Genomic DNA, 12885 nt, shown 5'->3' with positions numbered 1-12885 from the left:
GTAGTTGCTGAGTGGAAGGATTTATACCCTTAAAATTGTGATCGATATTACCAAACTGCTGTCCCAAAATTTTGTACAATCAGTAGTGGATAAAAGTTCATTTCCCGGTGCTTTTGGAACAATATATTTTCTTCTCCTCCTCCCCCCTCCCCTCCCCACCCTTCTTCTTCTTTTTGGTCGTTGCTAAACTTAAGAGTAAGAAATCACTTGTATAGTGTTTTTAGGCGTTAAAATGGAAACAAGTTTCAATACGTATAACTGATTACCATAAAATAGTTAAAATAGCCTTCTGCTTGTGAGGTAGTGCTCATTTCATACAGAACTTGAATTTGTCTTCGTGTTTTGGTCCATGACTGGGAAAGGTGTGTGATCATTTTCATTTCTTATTTCTGATGCCTAGAGAATCTCATTGAAATGAGGGAACGCTGCTAGTCACTGTTTTAATCACTAGCAATTCTAGATGAATTATCCCACAGTTGTCAATCTCAAATACACCATTTTTCTCAATAATATGAAGTCTTTGCATAAACTGTCTCTCTATTCTATGCTTATAGCAGCCACGGAGCTCAAATTTTCCAGATAATTTCAGTTTCACTCTGCCTAGTATCCTCAAATGCACTTTTACTTGACAAGCCATGTTTTCTTCAGAGTTTGTATCCTGGGTGAAGTCAATGGCCCTCTGGGTCTAGTGCCCCACAGTTAAGCTCTCACTTGTAACCAGGCAACAGGTGCCACCTTGAAAGGAGGAAGCACAGTTGAGCACACTGGTTTCCTAACACAAAAGCGTGACAGAGTTGTCACTGGTTCACGGCCGAATGCGAAAATAAGGACCTTGAAGTGTTGGGGGTTGGCATGCAGCTGCTGGCTGCTCAGTGAGCCCCAAACCACACCTCTTATTCCTGGTCGGTGTTCAGTGACCAACAGGCCTTTCTTGAATCTGTCTTTTATTCTGAGATGATGACCTTTACACATTCGGGGGTATTAAAATACTCTTTCTTTGTTTTTTGAAATGATGGCAATAATGAGTAATAGTTGGTTTGTGTTTTTTGAAATCTTACTGTTCCATGATCAGACCTGGCACCAGATTCAGTTTTGTTTTTGTTTTGCTTTTCTGCATCACCTTGGACAATCTCTCTTTCTGGACCTCATTATAGGTCTAATGACAGTATCTTCCCAGCTTGTCCTGCTGGCTTGCTGAGAATTGAATGAAATAATAGATTGGAGAGACTTCACGGAAATAAAAAGAAGAATTTCTAGGCAAATATAAATATTATTATATTTGCAACATATAGTTCTCGTTTATAAGAACTATATTTATATGTTTTTGCAATTAAACATGAATTTCTGAATTTAATTTTTTCCAAAAAAATGAGATACATTTTGTATGTAATAGTTACCTTATAGGCTGCGTCTATAAAGAGATGTGATATTTTAGTAAATGAAGGCTGCAGGGTTTTGTATAGGTTATATTTGTATACATTTTAAATTTCACTATGCAAATCATTATTAGGTAAAACGGTAACTATTATTAAAATAATTATATATAAACCTTACACATTTTCAAGTAATGGAAAGGGAAGTGGTGTCAGAACTTATAAAAAGCCTAAAAACTGGGATCTATTTTTCAAATATAATTTTCATTTTCTCCTTTTAATGAGTAAGGAAGCACTGTGAATATTCAGAACATTTCATATGTGCATAAAGATAGTAGTTTTGAGAGTGTTTGAAACGATTCAACTTCTAATCTAAAAATCATAGTCCCCAACTTGGAGACACTCACTGCTCACTTACCTGACCTTTTTTTTCAATAGTACAAAAATAATTTCTGTCCAACCTATAACTAAAATGCTGATCATAGCTAATTGTTTCCTATTATTAAAGTGTTTATTAAATTTTTTTAAAAAATAGAGTTGATGAGGAGGTCCTGTGGTGGCTTAGTGGAAATGAACCCAACTAGTATCCATGAGGATACAGGTTCGATCCCTGGCCTCACTCAGTGGGTTAGGGATCCAGCATTGCCATGAACTGTGGTGTAGGTCACAGACGCGGCTCAGATCTGGTGTTGCTGTGGCTGTGGCGTAGGCCAGTAGCTACAGCTCTGATTCAACCCCTAGCCTGGGAACTTCCATATGCCATGGGTTAGGCCCTGAAAGATAGAAAGAGAAAAAAAAAATAGAGTTCCATCTTCTCTAACCTTCCTATCAACCAATCAACATTTGCCTTCCTTGAGCCCTTACTAGTATTCTAACCCTTACTAGTATTCTAACCTCTCAGAGCCCTTCACCTCCCAACTTCACCTTTGCCAAGTCATAGCCACATTGTGCTCTGGGGAAATGGGGAGAAGTGGGAAACCTCTGACTAACAGTTTCTCTGAGTTTACAATACATTTAGTCTTTCATGTGATGGGTCCAAAAAAAGCCATTATTCTATTAGTTAATCTATCCAGCATCTCTATATATTTATATTATGGGCCTTGACAACAGTTGTCCTACCCACTGACCATCTGCCTAATTTGCTACCTACAGGCTGAAAGTCAAAGCACCTCCAAGTGTTCCTCGAAGGGATTATGCCTCAGGTAAGAGTATTCCTAAAATACTTGGACCCTCAAATAGTCTAATGTTACTTATTGAAAAGGGAACACTTTTCTACCCATCTGAAAACAAACAAACAAAAAGCCCATCCTAATTTTAAGAATGACCAAATCTATGAGGCATTTGACTATAATGGGGATGTAGCTGTCCTTCAATCCATTCATCTACTTATCTACCTATCAAATATGTTTAAGCAATTTCCATGTGCCAGGCACATACAGTGTCTTAGGTAGGAATACAGTAAAAATAAGATAAAATTTCCATATTCGGAGTTCTTAGTCTAGAAGGGAAGACAGATGATGTTAAAAACAATTACGATTCAGTGTGATAGGGAAGCACCAGTTCTACGGAAGTACATAGCAACAATATCTAATCTAATCTGAAGTGGAGAATGTGGAGGGAGTGGGGAAGGGAAGGCTTCCTAGAAAAATATACTTGAGGATCAGTTGAGGGGGGGATGGAATAAATTCTTGATGGCATATGCTCAATCCTCTCCAAATTTTAGCCCTGCAACCCCATTCTAACCAGGATCAACTCTGTCAGGAAAGAGGAGTTAGTCTTGAGATTGGTAGCATTTATGGCAGTAGTAAGCTAACATTTTCCACCTCATTTTCCTTTTCTGGAACAGATGCATTGAGAGTATAGGTCTAAAATCTCTTTCTACTGGCTTCAATATAAAGAGGTCCTGGATATAGACAGACCTTTAGAGCCCTCAGTGAAAACCACAGGGCTATAGACATTGATAAAGACTCTTCCACTACAGGGCAACAGCTAAAACCAAATCACAACGTTAAAGTATGATGATTTTTTTTTCTCCCACTGATCAAGACAGCATTAAATCAGATAGTTGAGTTCCTCTTGGGTTTGATGGAATCTTATCATATTGAGAAATGCTGACCAGCATACCAAGTCTGGTCACTGATCCGCTGGACCACCTCCCAGAACTCACTAGGTCACAGCATATTTATTGACCTCACATTGCCAATCAGTCAGCAAGTCCAGACAGTTGACCAGTGGATTCCTTTGGAATTTGGAGCTAAAATATAAAGATCCTGTCCCAACCTTTGAAATCTACTTACTTTGTCTATGGCTGTACCACCCTGAATGCACCCAATCCTATCTAAAATCTACTTAAACAAAAGTTAATGAGAACAAATACATTTTCCCCTCCAAGTTGTAAAAAAAGAAAATAGAAGTCTGCATTTCTTAAGTACCCAAAGATTTGACTGGAAGATAGGGAATCATGGAGTCTCAGGTTTGAAAGGAGCCCCAGAGGTCATATAGTCTAACATCTAATCCAATGCTTAAAGTACCTCCACCACCACACAACACAAATGAGGCCAACTTTCTGCTTGGACACCTCCTGTGATGCCCTCCCAAGCCTATCTGCAGAGTCAGGGAGAGACAGCCCTGGAGGGATATAGATGCAATTCATTTCCTTGTGGCTTCCTAAGTCTGTCCTGTGGCCATATAGTCATATTTTTTAATGTTAAGTAAAGTGTAAATAGAGTTGTTCTGTGCAACAGAGGGATAGAATTAAGAAATTGGGTCAATTGAATGGCTTCTTCTCTAGAATAGACATCTCCGGGTATTGCAGCTATACCACACACTCTTTGATTCACTCAACAAATATTACACAAGTGTGTCCTGTTTGATACTGTGCTAGATATGTAATGGGGAACAAAATATAGTCCTTAACCTTGAAATGCCTAATGACTCGTGGAGAGTCAGATAATAAATCAGAATGCAAAGAGGTAAGCACAAATTACCCAAAATGGTAACTGCTCTGAAGGAACATGGCAGATGGAGTGATAAGGAATCAGTATGGGATGAGGGAAAAACCTAAGTGGTCAGAGAAGGTCTCTCTGAGAAGATGACATTCAATTTGAATCCTAGGGAATTAGCAAGAACATTTGTCAGTTTGTAGATGACTCAACAGCACTGGAGATCCTGGACACAAACATTAGGAGCTCAGATGCAATTCAATCTGCCTGACTTCAGGGTGAACATCTCCTGATGGTACCCTCATTCTCAACTGTCTCCTAGCTCCTCCCCTCCCCAAGCCCCCTTTTCCTCTACTTTTTTTTTTTTTTTTGTCTTTTTGCCATTTCTTGGGCCGCTCCCATGGCATATGGAGGTCCCCAGGCTAGGGGTCGAATCGGAGCTGTAGCCACTGGCCTACACCAGAGCCACAGCAACGTGGGATCCAAGCCACATCTGCAACCTACACCACAGCTCACAGCAACACTGGATTGTTAACCCACTGAGCAAGGCTGGGGATCGAACCCACAACCTCATGGTTCCTAGTCAGATTCATTAACCACTGCGCCACGACAGGAACTCCTTCCTCTACTTTTTACTTGGGAAAAAGACAGGTAGTATTCATGTTTTAGTCACCCTTTGCCCAACCCACACATACTGAAGACCAGCCTTGATTCCTCCTCTTCCTTCAACCTCTACGAAACAATTAATCTCTGAATCTTATTTCTTTCTTTTCAGTGTCTCTCAGATATTTTTTGCCCTTCTCTATTTACATAACTACTGCTCAGACTCTGGTCATTTCTTGCTTGTCCCAGTACAGATGCCTCTAGTTGTCTCCTAAATTCCTAATTGCATGGAGCCTTCCCAACCTCCACCAGAAAATAGTTCTAAAGTACTTTTGCTTAAATATTTTCAAGGCTCTACATCAACACAAGGAACTGCAAACCACCAAGCCTGCCTACAAGGTCCTTCAAGGCCTAGCCACTAACTGGCTGTGTAACCTTGGGCAATGTCCTTATCTATATCATGGCGGACTGAACCAGTAGGATCTGTTAGGCTCCCAGCCAAGCTAACACTCTACACTCTGGCAGAAACACAAGTCTTGGGAGCCCAGAGCCCAGTGATGAAGCAAGCCTCTCCTAACCTTTGGTGGATTTAGGAATTTGCCTCTTCCAACCTCCTTGATGCTCAAAAGTATTCCCTTTTTGACCTCAGACACCTGCTCTCTTACCTGAAACCCTCCAACCCCCAGCAAATAGTCTTGATATCAGTTCATTCATACTTAGTCTCTCTTGGAGCACACAAAGGTCCAAGCACACAAATGGCCCAACCAGGTCTTCTAAGTCTTTGCTACTTGAAATGTAATTCCTAACCTGACAGCATTAGCATCAGCTGGGAGTGTGTTAGAAATGCAAAATCTCTGCTCCACCCTAGAACTACTGGATCAGAATTTGCATTTTATCAAGAACTCCAAGGGATTTGAATGAATATTGAATTTGAGAAACCCTGCTATAAACCACCAACCCTGTCCTTATTGATTCTCTTAAGTTGAAAGACAAATCTATTGAAGTTCCAGAATCTTTTAAATTCATCCTATTGTGTTATACGACCAATAGGGCCTTACTAGTTACCTCACTTTTACACTCAATCCCTGGAAAAGGTTCTTTTGGCAAAACCACCATCATTGCCTGCAGTTACTAACCCCCTTGATACTCCCTGCCCTTCCTCCACAATTCAAGTCCCAGGAGTATTTCCAGCCACTTCCTTTGAGCTCTAGAGTTCCTTCACAGCTGCGAGCCTGGGGCCTCAGAAACCAGCCCTGACAGTTCCTCCTGAACCTAGGGAGTCTTCAAGGACCTCAGAGGCCCCAGTGCTTGGAGACTGTAGCCCACCAGACCTCCAGAGTCCAGGAGGACTTCCAGGTGCTCCCTGGAGGCCTGTACAGATTTGGTCCACCCAAGCCTCCTGAAGCAGCCCCACCTGTTTCCCTCCTCTGGACACTGGAATTATGTCCTCTTTCCAGTCCCAGAAGCAAATGGCTTTGCTTCCAAACCTTTTAAGCCAAGCCAGAGAGTGTGTTGACCTTGGTGATGCTAACCTTCAGAGAGCAGAGTATGGAAAAGGCCAGTACTCCCCAGAGGTCAGCAGAAGAGTCACCACAGTCCCTCCTCTAGTTAGAGTCTGGAAGGACAAAGAATGGAGCCTGGAACTGCAGGGAGATCAGAGCCATGATAAAGGCGAGAGATGCAGGTCAGGCCAGTGTGCAAACTGCTGCTTTCACTTTAGACCCCACAACCCTACTTGGGCTCTGAGGAGGGAACATTGCTCATAGGGACCTCCTGGTCCACTGAGCAGACTATATCCTTCCTGTGCAGTTGGTATTGCTGTGGGAAGGTAAGATATCCAAAATATGTTGGGTATTTACTCCGTCCTGGGGATTATGCTAAGCTCCTTACCAGCATTAGCTCAGTTAATCTCCCATTGGAACATTATATAGAAATGACTGTCTTGGTTTCACAAAAGAGGAAAATGAATCGCAGGAATATTAAGTGATCTGCCCAAGGTTACTGCTACCACTAAAAGGAAAACCCACTCCAGGCTCCCATTCCACTATTCCTCCCTCTGACCCAAGCTGGGTCATTTCTTGGCATTTCTTCTTTTGATTTTTAATTATTTTTTTTTTAGGGCCACAGGTGTAGCATATGTAAGTTCCCAGGTTAGGGGTCAAATTGGAGCTATAACTGCTGGCCTATACCACAGCCACAGCAACAAGGGATCCGAGCCGCATCTGGGACCTATACCACAGCTCACGGCAACATCAGATCCTTAATCCACTGAGCAAGGCCAAGGATCGAACCTGCATCCTCAGGGATACTAGTCGGGTTCATTTCTGCTGACCCACAATGGGAACTCCCCATTTCTTCTTTTTAATTCTGAAAGCCCCAGACCCAGCTCTGCTTCCTGAGCTTCCAGAGCTGAACAGCCTCCTGTATCTTTGAATCTGAGGTCTGGCTCAAGAAGGAAGGAGGGAGGCAGGGGAGATCAGTCATGGTGATCCCAGAGTCTTCTGGGGTCATTGCAGAAGCTCCACTGGTCACTCTGCAACCCCTGAGAGGTCAGAACTGACCATGGCCTCTCTCCTTGTAACCTAGGGCCCTGATATCCAGGGCTATTGTTATGTCCCCAGGAGGTCCACCTTCTCCTCCCACCACTGATGTCCTGCAGGGAGATCAGAGCCATGATAAAGGGGAGAGAACTCAGAGGAAAGGAAGGTACTTGAGCAAGATTCCTGGGTAAAACGGCCACCACAGAAGCACAGAGCATGCATAACAACTCTTTGTGTACAAAAGAGTGAATTATAAACTGCTTTTACCCCCTTCCTTGTGAAGTCAGCCTTTACTTGATTTTTTGTCTCCCTGGTGATCCTCTAACTGGTGATCCAGCAAAGCTGACATGGGGAGAGCTATATTCAACATCAGTCCTGCCTGATGGAAATAAAAATAGAAGAATGAAACTTGGACACATTTTAAAACCTAGAAAGTCCTGAAGGATCACCCAAACCAAGCTTCTTATGTTAGGAATAACTGGAGACCAGAAAGGCACTGTGGCTGCCCAAGGCCACATAGCCAGCTGATGACTAAGCAAGGACTGTGTCCCCCTTGTCTGCACACTCCCCTCATTAACTGGGCTGGATGAATGAACAGACTAAGGGAATTTCTAAGATGTTAAGTATTTAGTTGTAAATCACCTTCCCCAGCCAGCCTGGATTCGGCCTTGGCCTCAGCTCCCCACATGGTCACATCTCTCTCTCCTCTCCAGTATACCCAGTGGGACTGTCCACTCATTGCCTCCCCACAACCTGTGTAGTTCTGCTTTCTGTTCCTCCCTTGTGTCTGTCCCTACCACCGCAGCTAGACCACCCTCCTTCCTTCTCTTCTTCCTGTGTCCTGCCACAGTCTTCCTACTGGTTCCTTGCATCCCACCACCAGCTCTGCAAGAGGAGAAATGTGGAGGGCCCAGTGGCCTAGAGCACAGCTTCTAGAGTGGAAGCAGGACCTAGGCTAAGGCTATGTCGACACGTAGCTATGGAATACGCCCCTCAATGCCCATGGCTGGATGCCACCAGATCTGCCCCAGGGTCTCCGGTACTCCTGATGACCCTGGATCAAGAGGCTGACTTCACAGCCTCTCCTTCGCCCCTTCCCATCAGCTCTCGACACAGTCCTTTACTGACCTTCCAGCCATCCCTTCCCTTTCCCAATCCCCCCAGTCTGGTGCAGCCTCTGTCTCTTCACACCTGGATTATTCAGACACCATCCTCATCAGCCTCCCCATCTCCAGCTTGTCACTGAGTCTGTAGTGCCCCGTGGGGCTGGAGCATCCCCTTGGCGGTCAACGAATCTAGCTTTGTTCACCTGTTGGCATATTTCCCTGTGACTCTCCAGTGTAGCTCATCCATTCTCTGTGCCTCATGGATGCCTCCTTCCATCTATTGGCTAAGCTGGGACCAACACACAAGCCCATCTTAGGGGATAAGGAAGACACCCTTCTTCATCTTCATTCTCTTGCCCAAGTCCTGCTTGTCCTTCAAGGCCCAGTTCAATCATACCTTAGGCACCCAGCCTCATGGAACCTGGCAGCCCTCACTGGTCATAATTCCAGGTGCTTTACACCAGCCCATATTACCTTCAGTCTGATACATGACTGCTTCTCTAGACTCTAGATCTTTTATTTCCATCATAGAGGTGGGCTTGGTGAGAAGATCTTGGGCTTTGGGGTCCTTTTGGCCTGTGTAGGAATCCTGGCTTTGCCCTGCAAGCACTGAGCCTAGAAAAGTTTTTTTTTCTTGCGTTTTTTAAAGTTTTATTAAAGTATAGTTTATTTACAATGTTGTGATAAGTTCTGCTGTACTACAAAGTGATTTAGTTATACATATATACATACCCACTCTTTTCCAGATTCTCGAACCTAGAAAAGTTTTGTAACTTTCCTAAGCCTCTAATTCCAGATCTAGAGATAAGAATACCTATCTTTTAGGTTATTATGAGAATTAAAGAGAAAGTAAATTAATAGTAATAGTCATCATTCATTGGGTTTTTACTCTACATAAAGTACAATTCTAAGTACTTTCCACAAGTTATTTCCTTTTCATTCTCTCAAGACCCTATGATACAGGTACTACTAATAACGTCCATTTTAGTGATGAGAAAACTGAAGCACAGAGGCTAAGTAATTTGCCTAAGGTCACACTGCTAGCAGATGACAGAGTCAAGATTTTGAGCAAGGCAGCCTGACCCCAGAGCCCAAGCTCAAAACCCTGCATTTCTTGGTCTGGAGCAAGTGCTGACATGGGAGACATCCTGGCCATTCTCATGTGTCTCATGATGCAAGGGGCTGTGCCCTCAGGCTTGGGAGGGCCACATGGTCTCAAAGCCTGGGAGTGGCAAGGGGAGGATGTGTGGCATGGGACTATGACACAGTAAATAGTGTATAAACCCCAAACCATGTACACAACACAGCAAGAAAGGCTTTCCTGACAAGGAGGCCCAACTAGCATCTCAGCTTCCTGGCAGGGGTGTGTAATCCTATACCACCTGGCCCATATTCAACTTGAACTTACCCTCCTGAAAATCTTACTCACTACACTGGAAGCTTTCTTGGATCCATTGCTTTGCGGTAGCCATGCTGCAGAGTTGCCATTAGAATGAAATAGAATTGGTGTCATTTTGAGGGTTTATTAAGACATTGCCAATACCCCAGACAAGAATGAGCAACATAACACAGTACTTTGTGTGACAGGCTTGGCAAAGCACTTCGTATGTATTACATTACTTGATTCTCATACAAACATGAGGTGGGCACTATTCTTATCCTTGTTTTACAGATGAGGAAATTGAGCTTTAAACAATTAGAGTCCTGGTCCACTGCCAAGCAGGTAGTAAAGAGCAGTGCCAGGACTGGAACCCAGGGAATGTGGTTCTAAAACCATTATCCAGGAGCTCCCTTGCGGTACAACAGGTTAAGGTTTTGGCATTGTTACTGTAGTGGCTGGGGTTTGATCCCTGACCCAGAAACTTCCGCATGCCATGGGTACAGCCAAAATAAAAATAAGTAAGTAAGTAAGTAAGTAAGTAAATAAATAAATAAATAAATAAATAAATAAATAAATAAATAAATAAATAAAACAACTACCTATACACTTTGGAAGGCTCTCTGAGATGCTGGAAAACCACCCACTACTTGGATCTAGTACTTTGGATCATTGTGCTTTTCAGTCTGGGCAATGGCTTGTTAGGTTGTGACTCTATGAGTGTGATGCTGTGAGCTGCCTGTGGGGCCAAAGATGAATGGAGCTGAGGGGCAGGGGGAGGATGCTAATCCAATAACCTTTACCACATGATGCTTTTCTCTCTTTTCTACCTCCATGTATCACAGGGCCTGCACTGGGCCATGCTTGGTTTTATTTGATGCTCAGTGCAGGGCCAGGCAGTTCACATGAGATTTTGGTTGAAGGCGGCAACACAGCCTGGCCTGTGATCCAGCCCTCACGGTCACCAGCTGTGTGCCTCAGACGGATGTTACAACCTCTCTTAGGCCCAGTTTCCTCAACTGTAAGAGGAATAATAGAGATAATAATGGCACCTACCACATAGTACTGTTTTGAGGATAAATGAAGAAATATTTATAACACTTCCCCTGGCATCCAGCACATGGGAAGTATTCAATAATGGAATCTATGTTATTATCCTCATTTCACTCATTCAAGTCATTTATTGGTTTATCCTTTTATTAGTGCATGGATTACAGATGCAAATGCCATCCAGGTCCAAAGATAAATTAAAAAGGTCTTGCTTTTCAATACAGAGAGACACAGATGACTTAGTCACAGCACAGAGTAGAATGAGGTACGTGGGACATCGCAGTGCCAGCAGCACCTACGAGGGTCCAGAGAAAGGAGCTTATGGGTTATGATCAGAGGGTCTGCAGAAGACCTTCTGGAGGAGGGATGGCAGAGGTTCGTGTGGAAGAAGGAAGATGGGCTGGGGGTAAACAGCATGAGCAGAGCAGAGAACTATTCAAAATGCATGATGGAGGAACACGCTGTCCAGTATCACAGCAAGTGAGCATGGAGGACCCTGCTCTGAGAGGAGTCAATGGAGGGACAGCAGGTGCAGGCGTTTGAATGTGTTGACAAAGAAGCGTGACTTCATTCCATAGGGAGCCACTGATGATTCTTGAGGAAAGGAACAGCATGATCAACCTTTATTTAACAAAATAACTAGAAACAGGAGAAAGGATGAACTGGGAAGGAAAGATAAGGGAGACAGGAAGATCAGTTGGATGACTGCTGCAACTACATTCCCCAGAGGCTGATCATAAAGTGGACCCTGACTCAATGAGAAAAGGAGTTGACCAAGGCAGGGAAATGCATTTTATAGAGGCGTTTTATAAAGTTTCTATTTTAAATAGTTTAAACAAAAACATCTCACTGCCTTAATTTTTTTTGTATATGCTAATATTTTTTATTATCATTAAAGTATAGTTGACTTATAATGTTTCGTCAAGTTCTGTTGTACAATAAAGTGACCCAATCACATGCGTTAAGTTTTGACCTTCAGTTATCCCCAAATTTAAGATGTTAGAAATGGATTCCCCCACTGTGCATATTGTAAATGGATTCCCCCAGTACTGGCATATTGTAAAGAGGACTTATTCACCTATTCTTGTAGAGCTTCTTGCCAAACCGGATGATTGCAATATACCATAATTTGGTATAAGTCAACATAGAGAATGATTTCACAAGAATGAGTTTTTGTTAATGTCAAAGTCTGACCCATATTTGACTTGGAGAATGAAGCTCCTTCTTAGTGCTTAGTGCTTATATGTTTTTCCCATAAGAGGGCACTGTTGCTGCCATTGCTGATCCAAAGTATGTCCACTCTGATCCAAAGACCTCTTTCCTATCCCCACCTCAGCTCCACAATTCTTTTCCTGGTGCCTCTGTGGCACTCCCCTGGAGCTGGAGTCAGTGGTCTGCTGTGGCAGGCAGGAGATAGAAATGGCAAGTTAAAGTTCTATTGAAGTTCTGGGGGATTCAGGGGACATCCACCAGGCCTTCTAGCAGTGGCGGCTCAGTGCAGGGAGCTGGGATCCCCTATGGCGCAGTCATCAGAGCCACTCTGCTATCTGAACCTGTGTCTGGTAGATCTCCCTCAGAACGAAGAGAATTATATTTAGCCTCCAAGGCCAGTTTATGTGATGGGATTTATGCGAAGCTTCTCATACTCTAAATGCGTTTTGGAGAAAGAGGATCAAGTGGTCTTCTTGGCCGTCATGATCTAGAGCTATTTTATTCTTCAAGATCAAAAGTGACTTTAAGACCTGTAACATTCATTTTTATACCCCCTGAGGAGCCTAGGACAGTGCCTGCACCGTGAACCTCAAGGACAGCAAAGCAGCGTGGTGCTGTGGATCAGAGCTTGCTCTTGGAAATCAGTCAACCTGCAGGGCTCAACTCCTGGCTTTACCATTT

At 43.3% G+C, this 12885-nt stretch overlaps 1 protein-coding gene across 2 annotated transcripts in view; it reads left to right on the top strand.

Annotated features, from left to right (window-relative positions):
* Positions 1-12885, top strand: part of BLNK (B cell linker) — an 85874-nt gene that overhangs the window by 29346 nt on the left and 43643 nt on the right. For both annotated transcript variants that reach the window (XM_047762154.1, XM_047762156.1), the window contains exon 3: positions 2526-2575. In XM_047762154.1, the coding sequence (XP_047618110.1) occupies positions 2526-2575 (50 nt within the window). The remainder of the gene's footprint in view (positions 1-2525; positions 2576-12885) is intronic.

This window comes from Phacochoerus africanus, chromosome 15, assembly GCF_016906955.1.
Source record: "Phacochoerus africanus isolate WHEZ1 chromosome 15, ROS_Pafr_v1, whole genome shotgun sequence".
NCBI classification, from domain to species: domain Eukaryota; kingdom Metazoa; phylum Chordata; class Mammalia; order Artiodactyla; family Suidae; genus Phacochoerus; species Phacochoerus africanus.
The sequence above is the reverse complement of the archived record's forward strand: the minus strand, read 5'-3'. Positions and strand labels throughout refer to the sequence as shown.